The 26963-nt window shown below is 38.3% G+C and overlaps 1 protein-coding gene across 4 annotated transcripts in view; it reads left to right on the top strand.

The window, feature by feature from the left end:
- Nucleotides 1–26963, top strand: part of LOC150076627 (uncharacterized) — a 404400-nt gene that overhangs the window by 18534 nt on the left and 358903 nt on the right. For all 4 annotated transcript variants that reach the window (XM_090386197.1, XM_090386196.1, XM_090386195.1 and 1 more), the window contains exons 2-3: nt 8463–8696; nt 21865–21913. In XM_090386197.1, coding sequence (XP_090242323.1) covers nt 8463–8696; nt 21865–21913 — 283 coding nt within the window. The remainder of the gene's footprint in view (nt 1–8462; nt 8697–21864; nt 21914–26963) is intronic.

Genomic DNA, 26963 nt, shown 5'->3' with positions numbered 1-26963 from the left:
AACATTATCTGCCTTTGATGTCTTGACCAGCACTTCAAATTCATCAAATTAATTTACTATACTTTTTTTTTTTTTTTTTTTACTTCTAGCATTGGTATACATGCACCTATTCTTATTCCTAGTTGCCCTGACACATCCCATATACCCACCTGTTTCACGATGACTGCCATCAGTCCCTGAAACCCCCAGCATCCCTCGCTCCAGATCGCTACTTATTCTATATAGAAGTTGTGCAAGAATCACCTTCACCTCTGCCTGCGGCTACTTTTAACCTTTTAGTCTGTGAATCCTCCAAGCTAGCAGTTTTCCGACCCACCTAACACTGCCTCTATAGCAGTCACCTTTCAGCAAATATTCTTGCACCCTTTCTATTTAATTGTATCCCATCCCTGTAGAAGCACTCTCTCCTGTTAACAAGCGCAGACCACGCTGAAAAAAATTCTACCCCTTGAGCCTTGCACATTCCCTCCAGAGCCAAATTGATTGACAAGGCTCTCATCATGTACTCCCTCCTATCGTGTCTGGGCAGAATTGCAGACACTTTCAAATTTAACCCTGACTTACGACTTTTTTGCAACTTTGACCTGTACTTTTTAAGTAAATCTGCAGATCTCCTACTCTTAATGTCATTGGTGCCAACGTGTACAACAATATCACCTTTTATGCCTTTAAAAGATGATATATGCTTTATAACATCATCAACTTTTGCCCTGGCCCTGTTCCATCTATCCTCTTTACACAATATATTCCCCGTCTTCCTGACAATAGAGCCACCAACAATAACTAGTTCCTTTGGGACCAGCGCATTCTGCCTTGGAGATTGCTGCTGTGTTGCCTGATTCCCAGGAGTGAGCTCTGGCTTTGTTTGGCAGCTGAGAGCTTGATGGGCCCCCTCATTAATTTCTTTGAGGTCCCCCATGAAGTGTCCTACACTTCAAGCTCTCATAGACGCCTAGTTGATGCCTAATTTCTAGACAGTATCTAATTCTAGACAGCACCTGGCACACACAGACATCCTCTTTGGCACACACAGACATCATGTTCTCTTCCAGAGTTCGGCAAACATTTCGTAAGTTGCACTTTTTTTTAGGCTGTGATGCATTGGAGAATCGCCCCTCCCCCCCTCAGTTCTCTCCCGAGTCACAGCACTCCTGCCACTTTGTGCCCATTGCTTTGCTGCTCTAGTCTGGGGCATGATATTTTAAATTAATAAGATCAATAAATTTAATTAATTGTCAGTACTACGCTATCTAATAGAATCCTAAATGCAGTGATACGTATTACGCTATATAATTATACCTTAGAGCTACCTAGCTACCACAATTAAAAATTTGAATTCCTACTACTCTATACAAAAATAATGGCTGCAAGATTCGAACGAAATAACGGTTTTACGTATATTTAGTAGTAATCTAAATTAAAAATAACCAGTGTAACTATGAAAATAAGACTACGTATAAAGTACAATATAAAATAACAATTAGGTAAATAAAAAGCAAACACTTATCGCTTTTTTTGGAGCCTGTAATTCACAGCTGTAATTTTTAAAGATGGTCAGCGCCCTCTCTTTGGCAAAGGATGTGGGGTTTTTTTTTTTTTTTTTTGGCTGATGCTGCATAAGCTTGCTTTCTTGCATCAAATGCCTCTACTAATGCTAATGCTAATGATGCTAAGAAAAACAGCAAGGATTTCTTTACTTTACTTATATATCACTTATGTACTTATTATCACTGATGATAATACTGCTAATGACGTTTTACAGACACTTAATAATGTCCACACAAAGTTGCATTTTACACTAGAAAAGGAACACGAAGAGGCAAAGTTTCATCATTTCTTAAATTTTATACTCACACGGGATGCTAACAAGATACAATTCAACAGTTATTGTAACTGGCTAATACTGGTATGTTTCTCCACAATAACAGTTACCATCCTTTCTCGCATAAGAGCTCTATCATATTTAATCAATTCCCCCACGCCTATAAATATTCCACTGCACAGCCTGCTTTACACTTAGAGATTGAAGAATTAACCAACTGGTTTTTGAACAGAGGTTACTCTCTCTCTCTCTCTCTCTCACTACTATTAACTGGATAAAATTACAGGCAAAGGACAGGTCAGAAAATACCACGCTAGGCAATAAAATTAATAAAAAATACTTTATACCATACATAGAACAGTAGCATAAGCAACTTAGTAGACTATTTAGGAACACAGAATTTAAAATAGTAGCAAAACCTATGAAGAAATTACTCCATACTAAAAAAATCACAGTCTTTTCCTCCTTTTCTGTACATATTCACGTGGCTGTTATGAATCCACTACAAAGGCTCGACCCGATGTACTCTCAACCCGAGATTGAAACACCATGCTGCGTCGGTTCGTGCTTCATGCACGACGGCATCAGAATTCATAAATGAAAATCATACATGCCTATCCTAGGAAGCAAAAATTCTAAACGTCCAGCACAACTATACTAAATTATTAATTGTGGAAACCTTGGAAATGAAGTTGCATGGTAGTTCTATCAATGTTTGATGTCCCTTCCTCATTTCTGATTCAATTCATGGTTGTTTACACTCATGCGCCACAAAAATAATCTCCTATTAATATCTTACCACACATACACACGCCTCACATCATTTTCCAACCTGTGAACAAGGTGTTAGTCTAAAAACATAGTCTGCTTTTTTCAAATTATTTCTTTCCTAAGGGAAAGAAATAATTCGAAAAATAGTTTCATTTCACCATCATGGTTTTAAAGGTTTAAAGTTACAGTAATACCCCGACTTACGCGAACTCGGAGTTACGCGGTTCTTGATTTTTTTCGTTCGGCAACGCTGCCGCCCACTATCTTCAAGGTCGTCTTTCATATGTTATCGATATGCGGTGCGACGGCGGAGAATGAGAGCGAAAGATGAACAAAATTCAACTTTGCTGCTTTTATGACACATTTCACCGTAATAATGTAAAAACCAACAATTCCAGCTATCGATATAATCGCAAATGCAATTAGATCGAGTTTACTACCAGTTTATAACAGATTTCACTAGCAGAAACGCAACTGGATTTTTATTGTTTTATGGTAGTAACCCCTAGAAATGTGAGGTGTTAATAGTGTATCTCTGCCTTTATGGTGTTGTTTATTCAGTTGCTACATGCGCGCAGCTTTGTTTATGCGTATCAAGCGTGCCTCCTCGTTTTGTAATTGTGCTTTATTCCCTAAAAATGAGTAAAATACTTAAAAGGTGTGAAAAGGAAGCATACTGGTGAAGACACTGCAGATTCAGAGAGAAAAAGAAAAGCAATTATCGATAAACACAGGCGGACTGGGTCAAAAATTCTTACCCGGGAAAATTTATAGTGGCCTCATACTATGGTTTATGGCCAAAATCACACTGACCCACCGGGGTTTTCCCGGTAAGGCTTATGGCCAGTCCACCTCTGTCGATAGAGAAAAAATATGAAATTGTGAAACGCTTTGAGCGAAATGAAAGACCATGTGATATTGCACGTGCTACAGGCCTAAATGAAGCAACGGCGAAAAGCACATGACAATTGCAAACTTGACAGGTTGAAAATTGAAAAGGGCTCAATTGTAAAGGGCTTAAAAATTTTAGAAAACATAGACTCTAACGAAGAACGCATTATAGCTACAAAGCAAGGAATAAAAAAATTATTAGCTTGCAACGAAGAAATTCTGCGTGAAAAAAAGAACGCGCTGTGTCGTCAGACGAATTTGTTAGATTTTATGAAGCCATCGACATCGAAATAACTTTTTTACGTAAGTCATTTGTTTTTTTTAATACATATTTTGTATTAATATGTATAAAGAACTGCAATTTTATTAATATTTTTCTTCTAAACTAGTGTTTTTGTTAGTCCTTGGTCCCAATTAAGCAAAATTTATATGTATTTATATGCAAAGTTGTACCCCGACTTACGCGAATTCGACTTACGCGATTTTCGTCGGACCCACCTATCGCGTAACTTCGGGGTATTACTGTATATCATTTTCGATATCTTATGTTTTAATGAATTTGACACGTCTTCTATCACTCGGAGTTTCGTGGGGGGTTGTTATGTTCGGGGTAGGGCGTGGCCTTCATCTGCGATCCCGGGGCGTCGAATCATTCATGAACAATGAGTGGAAGGATACATTAAAATTATTTGAAGTTGTTTTTTAGTTGGTTATATTTGGATAGTGTTGTATTGAAGATATCCTACGAAACTGAATAAGGTAATCTATTATAGTTTTAAATATTGATATATTGTAGGATCCAATGAGCCATGTAGCTTTGTTTTTTTATATATTATAATGCGTGAAAGTTTGTAATCAACACTGAAATACAGAGATAAACAGCATGCAACTATGCCAAATGCAAACTGGAGTGTGCATCGGTTGATTTCTCGTTGCCATCATGTTGTTAATGCGGATCACGTGTCTCAGGAAAGGAGCATTGGGTATAATTAAAGTGTCGTAGATATGGATCATCGTAAAGCAGATGGTCTTAAAGCAGCGTATGCCTGTATAACAATTAAAAGCATAAAACTGGTGGAACATAAATCTAGAGAATAAATTAAAAGTGATAAAAGTATAAGCATTAGTAGAATTTTTGATAGGGTGTATATACAGATCCCTTTGTTGGAGCCTATTATGATGAGATTATTCTGCAGTTGCCGGTCATTTTCAGCAGTGGTTTATTCATCCTGTTTTTGCAGAGCCTAACTAACATTGTGTGTGTGTGTGTGTGTGTGTGTGTGTGTGTGTGTGTGTGTGTGTGTGTGTGTGTGTGTGTGTGTGTGTGTGTTAGTGCTGTTCGCGGTTGCCTATAGTTGTATCGAGCACGTGTTGTTGTCCTGTCATGTAGTGATTAGTTGCCATGCATTCTTTTGATAGTTGATTGCTATATTTGATTGTTTTGTTGGTTGCAGTAAGATTTTTTTTTTTTTTTTATTAATGAAAAACCTGAGACATGTTAGAACCTATAGTACTTCCATGGGCACTGTTCTTCTGAATTGTCTTCTATAATTCCGGCGCGCTCTCTCTCTCTCTCTCTCTCTATCTCTATCTATCTATCTATCTATCTATCTATCTATCTATCTATCTATCTATCTGGAGTAGATAGGGATAATTACAGAATTCAGAACAGTGACTATGGAAGTATCTATAGTAAAAGCATACAGCAGAAATTAGAATGCCTCTGAGACAGAGTGGAGAGACTTGGTAAGAGACATACCATTAATTAACCTGATATTACTATAAATGCTATATCCTTGTACTAAATATCCCATTTGGACTCCATGGATGGGTAGCCCGAGCACTGAGTCAAAAAAAAACTCGTTACTGGAACCACATAGTTCAACTCTGTCAAGATTGGTGGTCTTCAAAGGTATGGTCACAAGAAAGCTTATTCTGTGTCCCTTTTCCTACAAAAGTCAGTTCTAAAATGGTTCAGTCTGAGTCGTTATACTCTTTTTCTTCTCACTGGCCATGGTTCCCTTTCACTAAACTTGCTATGTTTAACCCATCTGATTCTCCCTCTGTAACTGTGGCAGCATGTGTTGCTGCCACAGTTACAGAGGACTGGCAGCATGTTCTTTTGACCTGTCCATATTACTTGGATCTTCTTCAGTCTCTGTACACTGTCTCAACCATTTTATCCAGGCAGTGAGTTTCCATTGCCTGGAGAAAAATTTAATCTTTTGTAAGATTTTGCATATAAAGCTTTCATCAGATATGGAAAACTCGTAATTCTCTACCACTGTCAGTGTAGTACCACAGAGTTGATACGTTGCTCTGGGGTTGCTGTTTCCCAAATGTAAAGTACTACATATGGGAAACAGCAACCCCAGAGCAATGTATCAACTCTGTGGTACTACACTGACAGTGGTAGAGAATGAAAGGGACCTGGGGGTGGTTGTGCAGGCAGATATGAAGTTTTCTGAGCAGTGCAGACGAGCTGCAAGAGTAGCTTGGTGTATTGTCGATGATATATAGGAATTTTTCTAGCAGGGATAAGGAGGTGATTATTCCCTTGTATAAGGCAATGGTCAGACCACACCTAGAGTACTGTATACAGGTCTGGAGGCCTTATTTCAAGAAGGATGTAGAGATGCTGGAACGAGTACAGAGAAGGGTAACAAGAGTAGTGAATGGAACAAAGGGGTGCTCTTATGAAGAAAGGCTTAAGTTTTGCAAATTACAGTGTCTGGAGACTAGGCACCGGCGAGGTGATCTGATAGAGGTGTATAAAGCCTTGAATGGTTTGAGCATGCTCAATGCTGATGGGATTCTTCCTCTTGCTCAGAATAATCACCTGAGAGGGCATAAATTCAAATTGAGAAAAGACATGTAGGATAGACGTGAGGAAATTTGCCTTTAGCCAGCAGGTGGTTGGTTGGTGGAATAAACTTCCATCCCTTGTCGTGGAAGTTGATAGCCTAAATAAGTTTAAGGCTCAGCTGGACAGGTATTTCGAACGAACAGAGGGGTGAAGTGGAAGTGATTATTTTTTATTTATTTATTTTTTTGGCTGATGCTGCATAAGCTTGCTTTCTTGCATCAAATGCCTCTACTAATGCTAATTAGTGCTTCAATTCTCGGAATTACTCTTATTCCAACTCTTTCTCCATCATTGCCATTTTGTGATATCACTGCCACCACCTTTAGGTCAAGTACCTTCTTCACCACCACCTTTAGGTCAAGTACCTTCTTCACCACCACCTTCAACTTGGACAGTACCTAACCTTATTGTCCAATACTGAATAATCAGTTTTCCTGTCTTCTATCTCCTTGCATCCTCGGCTGGTCCTGAGGTGGGATCATCTGCTGGCATAGGTTATCCTGTGCAGAATCTCTCTCTTCCACCTGTCCCCTTTTAATATTTCACTCTGTGGCTGAGTTAGACCCACATGTAGGGAAAGCCCCCCCCCCCCCACAAACTCTGGTTTTTCATATAGTAAAAGAGGCAAATGGACCAGAGACCACACACAAATTTTAAACATATTACATATATTCAGATGAGTTAGTTCTTGATTAGGCCTAATACATTCAATTACGCTTTTACACTTAAATACATGAACACTTTACATTTAAATAAAAGAGGTGCATATGGAAATGTATAGTATCTTATGTAGGGTGGCACCCAAACACTAATTCAACTCTGCTATGATACACTGTGAGGATATAGGAACTTTGCAGAAGGACCAGAAATGTGTGTACTGCTATGTTTGCACTGTGCATATGTTGTTTCTGTCCACTTTGCTACCAGGAAGCAACAAGTAACAGGGAAGTGCATCCTTGATACCGATCTACACCACAAGGAGGTGGGCCATAACTAAGTGCGAACTGCAGCAAACCTCAAGTGTCAAGTACTGAACATCCAAACCATTAAAAACAATGAACAAATAAAATAAAAAAATATAATAAAATTGATAAAAATAAAAGTAATTAAAAATAAATAAAATAAAATTAAAAAAAATCCCACACCAGTGCAAGGCTGGTACCAGTGACGAGAAACATAATAGATGAAAGAATAACAGTAAAAGAAGGAAGAAGAATAAAAAGTTAAAAAGTAAATAATTGATAGACGAACAAAAGGAAAAGACAGCAAAAACAGGGCAGACTAAACCTTCATTTCTTTATGCAGTTTTGAAAACCAAGTAAAGAACTAATTTAAGAAAAATGTAAAAAACAATTTTTAAGCAATAAAAATAGCAAAAAAATCAATGTAGCTGCTCTGAAAAAAGCAACCTGTTTATTGTAATCTCGATGGCACATTTTTAGACTATAAAAAAACAAGTGGAATATTAGGATGCTTGCACAAAGATGGAGTAAACTTGAAGATGGCATATTTTTAATTTGGCAAATATAAATTCTTTATTTAATTATTGAGTTTTTAAAATTGTTCATTTCTTTGCCTCACTCTCTGTCATCTGTCTCCCCTCCCTATGGCACCATTGTTCACTGAGTATCACATCACAGGCCCATATAATATGTGGTTCATCTCATTTTCTAGCATAGTGATTTTCTTACAATTTTAAACATGTGTGTTTATTCCATTTACATTTAATTCCCTGCATTCTGTCATTTTTCTCAAGTGGTGTTTTGATGTCACTCTGGCTAACATGAAAACTGATTGCTGTTTTATATCTTGCAATAACTCTAGAATGGAAATACTGTATTATAATTATTTTTAAAATCAATGATAATAAATAATTGCTTCCTTAACAGTGAAGTGTAATTTATATTTCTTCCTGGTTGGTGGATGTATATTAAATATATAAAAATTTGCAATACATTTAATAAAGGCGGGTTATAAAATTATATTATGAAATTTTATTGACACATCATTCTATAAATTCAAAAATTAAATAACTATTTTAATGATTTTTTTTGTTTATATTATGATATATTTAATATTCAGCATTGTTCACATGCAGTTTGTCATTTTTAGGTCCCAGCAGCGGGGTGATAATTCTACTCAAGAAGACAAAACAGATGAATTGATGGACCTTAATGTGGCACAAAACCAAGCCTGGGAAAATGCTCGGAAAGCATTAGAACAGGCACAGTTGAATAAACTTGCAAGTAGTGGACACAACACTGAAGTACAAGAGCCATCACCACATCAGAATTATAACTATTATAATAATTATTGGCCTCATCAAGGAATTTATGGTTATTCAGGGTGTGTATTTGTGCTAGAAATTTAATATTTTAGATATTAGTTTCACATTTTTTAGGAACATTCATAAAAATAATTTTTCTCAGTTCTTTAATTTGTTCCTTTTAGTTGGATTTACTGAATAAAGCTAAATAGTAATAAATATAAAGCATTGTTTCTGTATCAGCTAAGCGATATCTCTAACTTGAGCATTTTATTCATTGCAAAATGTCAAGGAAAAAATAAATGAAAAACAAAACAGTTCAAAATGCATTCTAGCTCATTGTTTCTTGACTATTTTTAAACTGTTAAAAAAAAATCTGTGATCATCATTTTAGAAGTTGTGTTTACAGACATAGAATTTGGCTTCTGTCAGTTTTTCTTGTACAAAGTAAAAATTATAATTAACAAACCAAAAAGTACTTAACCGTTAATAAATGTGTTACAAATTGGAGAAGTATAGATAATGGATAAGGGGATGGTTGAGTGGGAGACTTTTCATTAATGAATACAGAAAACAACACTGAACCTTGGGGGACTCCACTAATAACATTAGTCCACAAAGAGCAGTGTCCATTGATTACCACTCTGTCTTCTCCCACTCAACATCATAGTATCCAATCAAATTGGTCAGACAAGACCTCCCTTTAACAAACCCATGCTTTGACATAACTGTTACTGCAGTCTTGTCTAGATGATCCTGCAGTGCTTCTTTAACCAGTGATTCCATTATTTTCCCCGCAACACAAACTAAACTAACACGTCTGTAGTTACTTTGTCACCTTTTGAACACCCTTTGTCAATTGTTGATACATTTGCACACCTCCAATCCATGGGACCTCCCCTGAGTCCAAGGAAGCGCTCATAATCGGCTTAGGGTTTGCTTACTTCCTTTAATATAATTGGATAGATCCCCTCCACCCTAGGTGCCTTCCTTATGTTTAACTTCAACAATTTCTCCTCCATTTTGCTCTCAGTTATTGAAAATCACTTAGCTCCCTGTTAATGTTTGATAAACTTCTGGCACTCCCCTTATTGAAAAACTCCTCATGTGTAAATGTAGATGCAAAATGCTCATTCAGTTTTTGAGCTACCTGAGCATGATCATCAATAGTCAACCCATCTATGTTCCACTCTGATTCATCCCATTCCCTTTCCTTCTAGAGTTTACATAAGTAAGGAACTCTTTGCTGTTTTTCTTTGCACCCTTTGCCAAATATTTCTTGTAATCTGCCTTCGCCTGCCTAACATCCTTTGTGACTTGATTTCGGACTAGTTTATACCATAGGCTTCTGTGTCACCTGATACTTTATATGCATCCTATACATTTTTCTTCTCTGCCACGAGCCTCATTAATTCATCGGACATTCATTTAGGCCTAAACCGTGAACAGTATTTCTTAGTTGGAACGAAAAGCCTAGTAGCCTCCAAAATTAAGTTAGCATTAGCATTAGTAGAGGCATTTGATGCATGAAAGCAAGCTTATGCAGCATCAGCCAAAAAAAAAAAAAAAAAAACCCCACTTCCACTTCACCCCTCTGTTCGTTCCAAATACCTGTCCAGCTGAGCCTTAAACTTATTTAGGCTATCAACCTCCACCACAAGGGATGGAAGTCTGTTCCACCAACCAACCACCCGCTGGCTAAAGGCAAATTTCCTCACGTCTACCCTACATCTGTCTTTCCTCAATTTGAATTTATGCCCTCTCAGATGATTTTTCTGAGCTAGAGGAAGAATCCCATCAGCATTGAGCATGCTTAAACCATTCAAGGTTTTATACACCTCTATCAGATCACCTCGCTGGTGCCTAGTCTCCAGACACTGTAATTTGCAAAACTTAAGCCTTTCTTCGTAAGAGCACCCCTTTGTTCCATTCACTAATCTTGTTGCCCTTCTCTGTACTCGTTCCAGCAGCTCTACATCCTTCTTGAAATGAGGCCTCCAGACCTGTATACAGTACTCTAGGTGTGGCCTGACCATTGCCTTATACAATGGAATAATCACCTCCTTATCCCTGCTGGAAAAATTCCTGTATATCATTGACAATACTCCATGAGCTACTCTTGCAGCCCGTCTGCACTGCTCAGAGAACTTCATATCTGCCTGCACAACCACCCCCAAGTCCCTTTCATTCTCTACCACTGTCAGTGTAGTAACACAGAGTTGATTCGTTGCTCTGGGGTTGCTGTTTCCCATGTGTAGTACTTTACATTTGTCAATGTTAAACTTCATTTGCCACCTCTCAGCCCATCTGCTCAATCTTTCCAGATCCTGTTGCAGCAGCAGCATAGTGTCAGTAGTGTCCTTGACAACCCTGCCAACCTTTGTATCATCTGCAAACTTGGACATTAAGCTTGATATACCATCATCAATATCATTTATAAATACAGAAAACAATAATGGACCCAACACTGAGCGCTGAGGGACTCCACTAATAACATTAGTCCACGATGAGGTGTCCATTGATTACCACTCTCTGTCTTCTCCCCCTCAACCACCCCTTTATCCATAGCAGCAATTTGCCTCCAGTGTCACACTGCTCCAATTTGTGTAGCAGTCTTCCATGTGCAACAGTATCAAATTCCTGAAGGTTTCCCATTTAGAATTCAAAGTTGGCAACATCATCAGTTGATCCCACTGTACAGAATTCAAAAACTGTCTGAGACCTCTGTAGTCACCTTTATGAAAGCAAAAGCCTTGATAGTAGTTACATCTTTAAATAATTCCCACATCAGTACCTTGTGATCACTGTCACCCAGTGGTTGTTTTATCTGCAAATTCTTAATGCATGAATAATCACTGCTGATAATCAGATGAAGAGTATTATTCCCTCTGGTTGCCTCTCAAACATGTTGCTGTATTAGCATTAGTAGAGGCATTTGATGCAAGAAAGCAAGCTTATGCGGCATCAGCCAAAAAAAAAAACCACTTCGCCCCTCTGTTCGTTCAAAATACCTGTCCAGCTGAGCCTTAAACTTATTTAGGCTATCAACCTCCACTACAAGGAATGGAAGTCTGTTCCACCAACCAACCACCCACTGGCTAAAGGCAAATTTCCTCACGTCTATCCTACATCTGTCTTTCCTCAATTTGAATTTATGCCCTCTCAGGTGATTATTCTGAGCTAGAGGAAGAATCCCATCAGCATTGAGCATGCTCAAACCATTCAAGGCTTTATACACCTCTATCAGATCACCTCGCTGGTGCCTAGTCTCCAGACACTGTAATTTGCAAAACTTAAGCCTTTCTTCCTAAGAGCACCCCTTTGTTCCATTCACCAATCTTGTTGCCCTTCTCTGTACTTGTTCCAGCAGCTCTACATCCTTCTTGAAATGAGGTCTCCAGACCTGTATACAGTACTCTAGGTGTGGCCTGACCATTGCCTTATACAAGGGAATAATCACCTCCTTATCCCTGCTGGAAAAATTCCTGTATATCGTTGACAATACTCCATGAGCTACTCTTGCAGCCTGTCTGCACTGCTCAGAGAACTTCATATCTGCCTGCACAACCACCCCCAAGTCCCTTTCATTCTCTACCACTGTCAGTGTAGTACCACAGAGTTGATACGATGCTCTGCGGTTGCTGTTTCCCATGTGTAGTACTTTACATTTGTCAATGTTAAACTTCATTTGCCACCTCTCAGCCCATCTGCTCAACCTTTCCAGATCCTGTTGCAGCAGCATAGTGTCAGTAGTGTCCTTGACAACCCTGCCAACCTTTGTATCGTCTGCAAACTTGGACATTAAGCTTGATATACCATCATCAATATCATTTATAAATACAGAAAACAATGGACCCAACACTGAGCCCTGAGGGACTCCACTAATAACATTAGTCCACGATGAGCAGTGTCCATTGATTACCACTCTCTGTCTTTTCCCCCTCAACCACCCCTTTATCCATAGCAGCAATTTGCCTCCACTGCCACACTGCTCCAATTTGTGTAGCAGTCTTCCATGTGCAACAGTATCAAAAGCCTTTCTAAGATCCAAGTATATAATATCAAAGCTATTCCCTGCATCCAGTTCTTTTGTGACTGCATCATAGTATCCAATCAAATTGGTCAGGCAAGACTTCCCCTTAACAAAGCCATGCTGTGTCCGAGCTATAACTAAAGTCTTGTCTAAATGATCCTGCAGTGCTTCTTTAACCAGTGCCTCCATTAATTTTCCTGGAACAGCAGTTAAGCTCACAGGTCTATAATTACTTGTTTGTTTGTTTGTTATTTGGTTTTTAGGAGCATTAGCAACTAAGGCCATATTGCTCCGGGATATGCGGTGGTCATTCCCTGACCTTTCCGCATCTTCCGTATTTGGTGGTGACGGGCTCGAACCCGGGTCTAATCAAGAAGCTTGTGCTACGCACTGCTGCTGCTGCTGCTCCTTCCCACCTGGCTACGGAGGCGCCTATAATTACTTGTGTCAGCCTTTGATCCTCCTTTGTGAATTGGGATCACATTTGCACATTTCCAGTCTATGGGTACCTCCCCTGAGTCCAAGGAAGCTCTCATAATTATGGCTAAGGGTTTGCTTATTTCCTTTGCTGCCTCCTTTAATATAACTGGATAGATCCCATCCACCCCGGGTGCCTTTGTTGTGTTTATCTTCAACAGTTTCTCCTCCACTTTAGTCCCAGTTATTTCAAGATTCTGTAACTTACTGCTAGAGTTGATACACCTCTGGCATTCCCCTCGCTGAATAACTCCTCATGTGTGAATGTCGATGCAAAATATTCATTTAGTTTGTAAGGATTTATTGGATGACTGAAAAAAAAACAGTCATCCAATAAATCCATAAAAGCCTTGCTAGTATACGATTGACCAACCCACAAGTTTCAGTCAATATCTGGAAAGTTAAAATTCCCCATTATAAGACATTCTGGTTTACTGGCCCACTCTATTTCTCTTCACAATTGCTCATTATACTCGTAAGATTCATTAGGCTTATAACACACACACCTACTCTCATTTTTACTTTCCCAGTGCTTATTTCACACCAAATAGACTCAACACTGCATTGTCCACCAAAATAAATTGGATGCACTTCCTTAGATTTTGTTTCTTAACTAACAACATAACCACGCCTTCCTTTCTGTCCTGTACACATTGTACTCCCCAAATTCCAATTCTGCACTGCTTATATCTGTCTGACACCACATCTCTGATAGCCCAACAATATCTGCCTTTGATGTCTTTACTAGCACTTCAAGCTCATGAAATTTATTAACTATACTCCTAGCATTGGATTACATGCAAGTATACCTTCACCTATTCTTAGTTACTCTATGTATTTATTTTTTTCATGATGACTGCCATCAGTCCCTGAAACCCCCAGCACCTCTCTCTCGCTCTCTCTCTCTCTCTCTCTCTCTCTCTCTCTCTCTCTCTCTCTCTCTCTCTCTCTCTCTTCCCCTCCAGGCCACTGCCATTATAGCCCTAGCTGCTAATGCGCCAATAAAATCGAAATCAAATCAAACCAGGCCACTGCTCATTCTCATAGAAGTAGTGCAAGAATTGCCTTCACCTCAGCGCCTCCGTAGCCAGATGGGCAGGAGCAGCAGTGCATAGCACACGTTTCTAGATTAGACTGGGGTTCGAGCCTGTGACCACCAAATACGGAGGATGAGGAAATGTCAGGGAATGACCACCGCATATTCCCGGAGCAATATGGCCTTAGTTGCTAATGCTCCTAAAAACCAAATAACAAAACAAGCCTTCACTTCTGCCTGCAGCTACTTTTAACCTTTTCGTCTGTGAATCCCCCCCCCCAAGCTAGCAGTTTTCTCACCCACCTAACACTGCATCGATAGCATCAGCAAATATTCTTGCACCCTTTCTATTTGTGTACCCCATCCCTGTAGAAGCAGTCTCTCCTGTCAACAAGAACAGACCAGGCTGAAAAAAATTCTACCCCTTGAGCCTTGCGCAATCTCTCCAATTGCATATTTCAATGACAATTCTTAGATGAACAGTATTTCTTGGATGAAATGCATGGTAGCTTCTGTGATTATTTCCCTATTTGCCTGAATGTGTTTTGTAACAATATTAGTAAGTCCCACTGTATAGAATTTAAAAACTGACTGAGACCTTTGTAAAAGCAAAAACCCTTCCGTTTAATATATGGTAATCCCATCTTTTAATTGTGATCAGTGATCAGTACACTGATCACTGCCGCCTAGTGGATGTTTTATCTGCAGATTCTTAATGCATTAAGAATCATGGCTGATATTGAGATTAAGGAGTATTGCTCTTTTTTTTTGTTGTTTCTCTAACATGCATCTGTAGAAAACAATCATTCAACAAATCCACATTGTTTTGATTTATTGATATATGATTTTTTTTCTTTTTTGATGCACTATATTTCATTTTATGAATTTTTCATATGTATTGTCATTGATATAATTTGTATTTTAAATTTTATAATTAAACTTGATTTAAAGTTTATATTTATGAAAATTTGTCTTATTTTATATTTTATTCATGAAGTGTTTACTGGGTTTGACTCCTAATTTTGTATTTAATTATTTAGTCTTATTTGACTGGAACTAGTGGGTTGGTCACGTGCACACTGGCAAGACTTTTGTGGATTTATTGGATGACATGTTTGAGAGGCAACCAGAGGGAGTAATACTCTTGATCTGATTATCAGCAGTGATTATTTATGGATTCAGAATTTGCAGATAAAGGAACCCTGGGTGACAGTGATCACAGTGTACTGATGTGGGAATTACTTAAAGACGTAACTACCATCAAGGCTGAAGGGAAGGGCTTTTGCTTTCGTAAAGGTGACTACAGAGGTCTCAGACAGTTTTTAAATTCTGTACAGTGGGGTCAACTGATGATGTTACCAATGTTGAATTCTAAATGGGCCACCTTCAGGGACTTAATTTTGGAGGATACTGGGCTTTTCATTCCAACTAAGAAATACTGTTCAAGGTTTAGGCCTACATGGATGTAAATTTTGGAATTGGTGAAAGACTTGTGGAATTTGCAGTATCTCGAGGATTGTCAGTAATGAACACTTTTTTTCAAGAAAAGGGTTAACAGAAAGTGGACATGGAAGAGCCCAAATGGATTAACAACTGATGAAATCAACTTCATCCTCACTAACAGAAGATATATCGTGAATGATGTTACCATCCTGAACATAGTAAATGTTGGAAGTGATCACAGAATGGTAAGATGGACACGATATAGATGTAAGGAAAAAACTGACTCGAGTAAATAATACGAAGATCTTTGAGCTAACAGAAGAGGAGAAAAAGCAATATGTACTGGAACTTAATAAGTTTGAGCTTCTGCAGACTGCTCAGGACCAAGATATCAATGAGGAATATTACAACTTTCTAAAAGTGATAAAGTCAAAGAAGCCTATAGGAAAAAAGAAATCTAAAGAAGAAAAAATTAGGCAAGAAACACTTGTTATGATGAACTGAAGAAAATAAATGAAGAGAAAAAGATAAACACTGAAAAGGAGAAAATTGAGTATGCTGAGTTATGCAAAGTCATTAGAAAGAGGCTCAGAAAGGACACAAGAAGATTTAACACAAGAAAAGTAGAATAGCATTAAGGGAAAACAAAGGACTTAAATCAGCAGCCATGAGCAGTAATGCAGAAAGACGAATGATACAGAAACTGAAGAATAGCGATGGTAAATATGCCTTCTCTGCTATAAATAGCAGAGAAGGCATAATTGAAATAGCACAAGACTACTGTAAAGAATTATACAAGGTGCAAGGGAATAATGCCAGCAGTGGGGAAGATGGATTACAAATTAGTAACACATACGACATTCCCGATATCCTTCCTGATGAGGTAGAACATGTGTTGAAGAAAATGGAGACTCAGTAAGTCCCGGGGGAAGATGAAGTTACTGTAGAGTTGTTAAAATTATGAGGAAGAGACATGACAGAAACTGGCAAGATTCTTCACAAAATGCATTAGAAAGACGTGACACCTAAGGAGTGGAATAATGCTATCATACTTTTGCTGCATAAGAAAGGAGATAAATTGGAAATTATAGACCAATTAGCTTGTTACCCCACATCTACAAGTTGTTCACAAGGGTCATTACTAATAGATTAGAAAGAATACTTGATGAGAATCAACCAAAAGAGCAAGCTGGCTTTAGGACAGTGTTCTCAATTATGGATCACCTTCACGTAATATCACAGCTAATGGAGAAGGCAAATGAATATAAAACACCATTATGCTTGGCATTTGTGGATTATGAAAAGGCATTTGACTCCATACAGCATAAGGCAATGTTTCGGGCACTGGAAAGACAAGGCATAGATACCCCATATATTATGATTGTTAAAAAAATATATGAGAACCCTACCTCCTTTATTAGATTAGACAAAGATAGTATAAAATTTAAAATTGAGAAAGGAGTTCGACAAGGAGACAACAAGACCTCTGAAATTGTTTGCTGCTGCCCTTGTAAAGAATTATACAAGGTGCGAGGGAATAATGCCAGCAGTGGGGAAGATGGATTACAAATTAGTAACACATACGACATTCCCGATTCCCTTGAGGAAGCTTTCATAAGATTAGACTGGTCGCAGAAAGGAGTCAATGTGAATGGAGCGTACCTAAACCATTTATGATTTGCTGATGACATTCTGTTCATAAGCCACAATCCCAAAGAATTAGAGGAAAATCTTAAATCAGTTATGCAGAGTTAGTAAGGATTTTAGACTAAAGATGAATATGGCTAAAACAAAAGTAATGTTGAACAAGTATGCCATAGAAAGGGATATAATGATTGAAGGAGCAGTAATTGAAAAGGTGGAGTCATATACTTATCTGGGACAAGTCATTTGCTGTAATAATTTCCCATTGCCACGTTTTGTGGCAATGGGAAATTGTGGGAGCGAAGTTAAAAAATATGTAATTAATGATATTGAAATTTCGCAAGATTATTTAATGAAAAAACTTTCGAGCCTACAGTCCAGTAAGGCTCCTGGAGTTGATGGAATATACCTTATAATCTTAAGAGAGGCGGCAAGCGAGTGCATTGAACCATTGAGGCTAATTATGCGAGCATCACTAGACTCTGGGGAGATTCCCTTGGATTGGAAAAGTGGAAATGTATCTCCCATACATAAGGGTGGCTCTAAAAGTGAAGTTGGAAATTATCGACCTGTCAGTCTGACTTCAGTAGTAGGGAAAATCATGGAGGCAATGATCAAGGGTGGAATTCAAGATCATTTGGATCGAATTGAAATTCTCAAGGATACTCAGCATGGTTTTGTAAAGGGAAAATCATGTTTAACAAATCTGGTTCGCTATTTCGAAAGGGTCACTCACGAGCTGGATTTAGGGAATAATTTCGACATTGTTTATTTAGATTTCAGCAAAGCTTTTGAATCAGTCCCACACGAGCAGTTGCTTTATAAGCTGGAACAGGTTGGAATCACTGGGAAAATCCTTAGATGGATAGAAGGATGGCTTCAGGGTAGGAGGCAGAGGGTTGTGATAAATGGCTATTCCTCAGATTGGGTTGATGTAAGAAGTGGGGTTCCCCAAGGATCAGTATTAGGACCACTGTTGTTTTTAATTTTCATAAACTATGTTGATGAAGGGATAGAGGGCGTGATGTCTAAATTTGCAGATGATGTTAAAATTGGTAGAGTAGTTAATGATCACTGTCAAGCTGAGCTTCTTCAGAGAGACCTAGATAGACTTCAAGAATGGTCAGAAAAATGGCAGCTGTGCTTTAATCCAACAAAGTATAAGGTATTACACCTGGGAAACAGTAATCCCAAAAAAACCTATTCACTTGGTGGAGTTCAACTAAACCCAGTACTGGAGGAAAGGGACTTGGGTGTTACGATACAGTCAGACATGAAATTCTGTGAGCATTGTAAACAGGTTGCAAGGAAGGCCCATGGTGTCCTATCGATGATCTATCGAACTTTTGCAAGTAGAGATAGGGAAGTGATAATCCCATTATATAAGGCTTATGTTAGACCACACTTGGAATACTGTGTTCAAGTATGGAGACCGCACCTAAAGAAAGACATCAAGCTTCTTGAAAGGGTGCAAAGAAGGGTAACTCACCTGGTGAGATCGGCAAAAGGGCGTCCTTATGAAGAAAGACTTCGAATATGTGGGTTGCAGAGTTTGGAAACTAGACACCTTAGAGGAGATTTGACTGAGGTGTTTAAGGCTCTGAGAGGCATCAGTAAAATGAATGAGGACAAAATTTTCAAGATTATAAATGATGCTAGAACTAGGGGACATAAATTCAAGTTACGGGGGGAAATGTTTAGATTGGACTGCAGGAAGTTTTATTTTAGCCAGCGAGTTATAAATTACTGGAATAAGTTGCGTACATGGGTGGTAGAGGCCGACAGTTTGGGGAAATTCAAAGGTCATCTGGATAGTACTTTCGGGTAAGCGAAGCGCATAGGATGATAGGTTTAATTTCCTTTTTATTTATTTTTTTATTTATTAATTATTATTATTTAGTTATTTTTTATTTTTTGTTTTTATCATTGTTTTGTTCGGTGTGTTTTTTTTTTTTTTTTTTGGCTGGTGCAGCATAAGCCATGGGCTTTCTTGCACCATGCGGCCGTTACTAATACTGCTAAATGGCTGGAAGTCAAGCGAAGGATAAATTTTGGATGGATAGCATTCAGGAAATATAGTCACATACTGAGGAGCAATATCCCAATTTGCCTGAAACGTAAAATAATGAACCAGCGTATACCCCCCACCATGACTTATGGAAGTGAAACTTGAACACTCACCAAAAGAATGGAAGAGAAGCTGAGAACTACACAGCGAAGAATGGAACGAATTATATTGGGAATCAGACTATTAGATAAGAATAGAAACACATGGATTAGGCAGCAAACGCAAGTAAAGGAGATTCTTATCAAAACTAAAGGACTAAAATGTTCTTGAGCAGGACACAGCTCAAAGACATGATGACAGATAGACTAAGAGAATAACAGAATGGTAACCAAGAGGAGCTAGAAGAAAACCTGGAAGAGAGCGACGGAGATGGACAAATGAAATTCATGAGTTCATTGGTTGTAATAAATGGATGTCCGTTGCACAAAACAGAAGGAACTGGAAAGTTGTTGGAGAAGCCTTCATGATGATGGTGATGGATGTTAGATGAATTAACGAGGCTTGTGGCAGAGAAGAAGAAGAATGTATGGGATGCATATAAAGTATCAGGTGACACAGAATCCTATGGTAGGTATAAACTAGTCTGTAATCAAGTCAGAAAGGTGGTTAGGCAGGCGAAGGCAGATTACGAGAAATCTTTGGTAACTGATGTAAAGAAAAACAGCAAAGAGTTCTTTACTTATGTAAACTCTAGAAGGAAAGGGATGAAGCAGATTGGACCACTTAAAATATATGGGTTGACTATTGATGATCATGGTCAGGTAGCTGATAAACTGAATGAGTATTTTGCATCTACATTCACACATAAGGAGTCATTCAGTGAGGGGAGTGCCAGAACTTTATCAAAGGCTAACAGAGAGCGAAGTGATTTTGTAATAAAAGTGCAAAGTGGAGGAGAAATTGTTGAAGTTAAACATAAGGAAGGCACCTGGGGTGGATGGGATCTATCCAGTTATATTAAAGGAGGCAGCAAAGGAAGTAAGCAAACCCTTAGCCATAATTATGAGAGCTTCCTTGGACTCATGGGAGGTCCCCACGGACTGGAGATGTGCAAATGTATCCCCAATTCACAAAGGGGTTTCAAAAGGTGACACAAGTGACTTGAGACCTGTTAGTTTAACTTGTGTTCCAAGGAAAATAATGGAATCACTGGTTAAAGAAGCATTGCAGGATCATCTAGACAAGACTGCAGTAATAGTTAAGACACGGCATGAGTTTGTTAAAGGGGGAAGTCTTGTCTGATCAATTTGATTGGATACTATGATGTTGTCACAAAGGAAATGAATGCCAAAAATAAATTTGATATCATATACTTGTATTTCAGGAAAGCTTTTGATATTGTTGCACAAGAAAGACTGCTATACAAATTGGAGAGGTATGGCATTAAGGGTAAGTTTTTGCAATGGATAAAAGGGATGGTTGAGTGGGAGATGACAGAGAGTGGTAATCAATGGACACTGCTCTTTGTGGACAAGTGTTATTAGTGGAGTTTCCCAGGGTTTGATGTTGGGCCCATTGTTGTTTTGTATATTTATCAATGATATTGATTGAAGGTATATCAGGTTTAATGTCCAAGTTTGAAGAAGATAAAAAGGCAATTCGAAAATTGTAGATCTCTTAAAGTACCATTTATAACTGACACAATTTAATAGCGTAGCTTAATGTAATTTATTATACAAAGGTTGGCAGGGTTGTTAACGACAGTAAAGACAGTGTGCTACTCCAACAGGATCTAGATAAGTTGGGAAAATGGACTGAGAAGTGGCAACTGAAGTTTAACATTGACAAATGCGAAGTACTGCATATGGGTAGTGATAACCGAAGAGAAATGTACCAGCTGTGTGGTATTATACTCAGGGAAGTGGAAAGTGAAAAAGACCTGGGGGTAATTGTTCAGTCAAATATGAAGTTTGCTGAGCTGTGCAGACGGGGTGCCAGGGCAGGTAATGGAGTCTTGTCAATGATATATAGGAATTTTGTCAGCAGGGACAGGGAGGTGATTATCCCGTTATACAAGGCAACGGTCAGGCCACACGTACAATACTGTGTACAGGTCTGGAGGCCTTATTTTAGGAAGGATGTAGAGTTGCTAGAATGAGTACAAAGAACGGCAACAAGATTGGTGAGGGGAACAAAGGAGTGCCTTTTCCCAAAGGCACCTCTTACCAAGAAAAACTTAAGTTCTTCAAATTGCAGCATCTGGAGAGTAGGCACCTTCAAGATGATCTGATTGAGGTGTATAAGGCCTTGAATGGGTTGAGCAAGCTGGTGGGATTCTTCCTCTTGCTCAGACTAAGAATCTGAGGGGGGCACAATTTTAAATTGAGGAAAGATAGTTGTAGAATAGATGGCAGAAATTTGCATTTAGCCACCGGGTGGTTGATTGGTGGAACAGGTTTCCATTTTGGGGGGGGGGTGAAATGGGTGGTTTTTTTTGGATGATGCTGGATAAGCTTGCTTTCTTGCATTGTATGCCTCTACTAATGCTAATTTTTGAATGTTTATATTTAAATGAAGCAGTAATTGAAATTTTCATTCTTTTCTTAGGTACAACAACTATCCAGGACTTCATGAATATGGTTATTACAACCAATATGTAAGTGTTTAATTTTGTGATATAGCTGATATCTTAGAAAAAGTATATGCATAAATTAAATTTAAATACTAGCTGGCCAAAATTTTTTAAACCAAATGTAATATGTGAACATTCTTGTAGAATGTTCACATACCAGAATTGCTGCTTGAATTCAATGTGACATTGATTAACCTAGTTACTCAAGACATCTGAGTTAGTTGACTATAATAAATTACTTGACATGAAAATGTATATGTAAAAATTTATTCAATGATATTTTGTGAGGTCCTAAAGTAAGGGTATTTGATTCTTTGATTTGTAAGTTTTCTGGTCTGCAAATGCAAGTGGGTTTTTTCATGAAATTTAAATACCCATAAAAATAGAAATTTGTCTGTAAATACTTTTAAATGTTAATTTTTTCTGATTTTGAGTTAATTTCCCCCACATAAAAATTAGAGCGAAATTAGTTTCATTGACAAAAATCAGAATAAAAAAAAAAATAAAAAATCCTAAAAAAATTTAAATTTGATGCTTTTTTGATGTAATATATATCTTCTATTTATGTTGTTTTGATTCTATTTCATCGGCCTTTCAATATGAATTTCAGTGATTTTTTTTTTTTTTTTTTTTTTATTTTTAAGTCAATTTCAACAAAAGATTTGCAAAATCATTGAATTCAATGGTGATGCTGTTTATAGAATATTGTATTCAGGTGCATTTAAGAAATGGCACTGAGCTTCTTGAAGAAATCAGATGAGTGACTTGTTTAGTGTGAATAGCAAAGGAGCATCCATATGAGGTGAGATTACAAAGTTGTGGGTTGCAGAGCCCAGAAACAAGGTGTATCAGAGGTAATCTGGCTGAAGCATATATAAAGGATAGATGAAAACCAAGAGACTGGATCCTTCGGAAGTTTACATTTGGTTAGTGTGATTGTTGACTGCTGGAGTGAAATGACTTCCTCGGTTGTGAAGGTTGACAGTCTGGTAAAGGTTAAGGGACAGTTGGTTATGTGGCAGTGAGAAGAGTGGTAAAAAGAATATGAGTTATAAGTAAGATTTCTTTTTGTTCGTTTATTTCACCGATGCAGCAAAAGCCAAGCTGCTTTCACCTTACGGCCTATACTAATACTGAAGTTGGACAAAAATGACTGACATGAATAATATATGATTTTAAGTCATTTTTATGTTGCAATCTGTTAAAAGTGTGTCTATTATTAGTTGGAAATAGGAGAAGCACCCTGTGTGTGTGTGCATGCGTACGTTCTCATTACTTCTCACAGAACAATAACACACAACATTATTAAGACCTTGCACTTTACTTTTCTGGAGTAAAGCTTTGCTTTAATCCATCAAAGTGCAAGAACTTACACCTGAGTAACAGTAACCCCAAAATAACTTATACACTTGGTGGAGTTGAACTAAAGTCAGTAATGGAAGAAAGGGACTTGGTAATTATGATAAGGTCAGACAAGAAGTTCTCTGAGCATTGTAGACAGGCTGCAATGAAGGCCCATGGTGTCCTATCAATGATTTATCAAACATTTGCTAGTAAGAGATAAGGATGTCATAAATGTTAGACCACACTTGGAATACTGTGTTCACCTAAAAAAAAAAAAGACATCGCACTTCTTGAAGGCTCCAAAGACTGGTAATTCACCTGGTGTGAGATCGGTCCATATAAGGAAAGACTTTGAATGGGACAGCTTGGAAATTAGGCACCTTAGAGGAGACTTTGAGGTGGTTAAGGCTCTGAGAGGCAAAACGTTTCACGGTTTTAAATTATTCTAAAACTAAGGGCCATAAATTCAAGTTACGGGAGAGAAGTTTACACTGGATTTCAGGGAGTTTTATTTTAGTAAACGAGTTATAAATGACTGGAATAAGTTACCTACATGGGTGGTAGAGGCTGACAGTTTGGGGAAATTCAAAGGTCAGCAGATAGTTACCTACAGGAGAAGGGAAATGTATAGGTTGTATATTTCCTTTATTATTTATTTTATTTAATTTTGTATTACAGGCAATCCCCGTATAACATTGTACTTCTACAATACGGTTTCGCTCTAACAATTGATAAATTGTGGAAATCCTCGCACAACACACTACTTATATAACACGGTATCGCTCTAACACAGAGAATTTCAGTAAACCTCGCATAACGGTATTTTTTAGCTTTTATGGGGGTAAAACACTGCTATTATGTTGGATGTAATTTTTCAAAATTTCCACTCTTTTTGAATCCTTGCTGTTCGCTCGTTAGTAAAAAAAAAAAAAAAAAAAGAGAAAGAGAAAACCCTGTATTTTATTTTGTTGGAAAATCCCCGTGTTACATTCTGTGCGATTGAACTTGTGGAAAAAAAACTAGATTTCAAAGTTTTATTGCTATTGGATAGCACACCAGGCTATCCAAAAGATTTAAGTCATCTAAACGTTGAAGTTATGTTCCTACCACCACAGTTGTGCTAGGTTAATACAATTCGGAAAAAAAAGATTCCAAATCTATAGGAGTAATCGAGGCATGGAAACATTTCTCAATTGTGGATTGTATCAGAATCAGCTTTATCGCTGAAAGAAGTAAAACCATCAACGATAAATGCATGTGGAAAAATGTATGACCAAAGTCAGTTCATTCAGAAAATATGGTGAAACCGGCAGAAAACAGAATTGGTGCGATAGTAGAACTTGCTACGTCGGTGGGAGGGGAAGGTTTCGATGATATGACTATTGAAGCCCTCGTGGGTAGCACAGTTGATATAATCGCCCTCCTCCACCCCACACCGGATGGAAAAGACCTGAATTCGAATCCTGTTGATGATGGGAGGAATTTTTATAGATCTTTTTCACTACATGGCTGAGTTAGTTGAGTTCAGGCGAGGGTAGCATGGTTTTCTTTCTCTGAAACCCGGGTTTTCGTCCAGCACAATAGAAAATCGACCTCAGGACATGCAATTTATAGGCAATATACACAGAGTAACATGGCCTTAGTCACTGATGCTCCTAAAAAAATTTAAAAAAGATATGATTACTGAAGTCGTTCAAGAATTACTGGTTGAAAAAGAGGCTAGTAAAACAGATTTGGTGGAAATGGCATTGGATGTAAAACCAAATCAATTCAGAGGATGATAGCGCAGATGAAAATTCTAAACTTCCAAATTTTAAACTAAAAAGCATATGGGAAGGTAAAAGGTTAGCCGAGCAATTAGAATCTTATTTTTTGAATGCAGATTCTTGAATAAAAGGAATCCAAAGTATAAAAGGGAGCTAAAAATGCCTAGTTTCATATGATAAAATTCACAAAGATTTATCAAGCAAAAGCTTGATAAATCTTTGTGATTGGTACTTGAGGTTGCATTAGCATTAGCATTAGTAGAGGCATTTGATGCAAGAAAGCAAGCGTATGCAGCATCAGCCAAAAAAAAAAAAAAAAAAACCCACTTCCACTTCACCCCTCTGTTCGTTCAAAATACCTGTCCAGCTGAGCCTTAAACTTATTTAGGCTATCAACCTCCACCACAAGGGATGGAAGTCTGTTCCACCAACCAACCACCCGCTGGCGAAAGGCATATTTCCGCACGTCTATCCTACATCTGTCTTTCCTCAATTTGAATTTATGCCCTCTCAGGTGATTATTCTGAGCTAGAGGAAGAATCCCATCAGCATTGAGCATGCTTAAACCATTCAAGGCTTTATACACCTCTATCAGATCACCTCGCTGGTGCCTAGTCTCCAGATACTGTAATTTGCAAAACTTAAGCCTTTCTTCGTAAGAGCACCCCTTTGTTCCATTCACTAATCTTGTTGCCCTTCTCTGTACTCGTTCCAGCAGCTCTACATCCTTCTTGAAATGAGGCCTCCAGACCTGTATACAGTACTCTAGGTGTGGCCTGACCATTGCCTTATACAATGGAATAATCACCTCCTTATCCCTGCTGGAAAAATTCCTGTATATCATTGACAATACTCCATGAGCTACTCTTGCAGCCCGTCTGCACTGCTCAGAGAACTTCATATCTGCCTGCACAACCACCCCCAAGTCCCTTTCATTCTCTACCACTATCAGTGTAGTACCACAGAGTTGATACGTTGCTCTGGGGTTGCTGTTTCCCATGTGTAGTACTTTACATTTGTCAATGTTAAACTTCATTTGCCACCTCTCAGCCCATCTGCTCAACCTTTCCAGATCCTGTTGCAGCAGCATAGTGTCAGTAGTGTCCTTGACAACCCTGCCAACCTTTGTATCGTCTGCAAACTTGGACATTAAGCTTGATATACCATCATCAATATCATTTATAAATACAGAAAACAATAATGGACCCAACACTGAGCCCTGAGGGACTCCACTAATAACATTAGTCCAAGATGAGCAGTGTCCATTGATTACCACTCTCTGTCTTCTCCCCCTCAACCACCCCTTTATCCATAGCAGCAATTTGCCTCCAATGTCACACTGCTCCAATTTGTGTAGCAGTCTTCCATGTGCAACAGTATCAAAAGCCTTTCTAAGATCCAAGTATATAATATCAAAGTTATTCCCTGCATCCAGTTCTTTTGTGACTACATCATAGTATCCAATCAAGTTGGTCAGGCAAGACTTCCCCTTAACAAAACCATGCTGTGTCTGAGCTATAACTGAAGTCTTGTCTAAATGATCCTGCAGTGCTTCTTTAACCAGTGCCTCCATTAATTTTCCTGGAACAGAAGTTAAGCTCACAGGTCTATAATTACTTGTGTCAGCCTTTGATCCTCCTTTGTGAATTGGGGTCACATTTGCACATTTCCAGTCTATGGGTACCTCCCCTGAGTCCAAGGAAGCTCTCATAATTATGGCTAAGGGTTTGCTTACTTCCTTTGCTGCCTCCTTTAATATAACTGGATAGATCCCATCCACCCCGGGTGCCTTTCTTGTGTTTATCTTCAACAGTTTCTCCTCCACTTGACTCACAGTTATTTAAAGATTCTGTAGCTTACTGCTAGAGGTGAATACACCTCTGGCATTCCCCTTGCTGAATAACTCCTCATGTGTGAATGTCGATGCAAAATATTCATTTAGTTTGTTAGCTACCTGAGCAGGA

The sequence above is a fragment of the Mastigoproctus giganteus genome, chromosome 12, assembly GCF_048544385.1.
Source record: "Mastigoproctus giganteus isolate SK-2022 chromosome 12, ASM4854438v1, whole genome shotgun sequence".
Classification (NCBI taxonomy): Eukaryota; Metazoa; Arthropoda; class Arachnida; order Uropygi; family Thelyphonidae; genus Mastigoproctus; species Mastigoproctus giganteus.
This window is presented reverse-complemented; position numbering and strand designations above follow the sequence as displayed.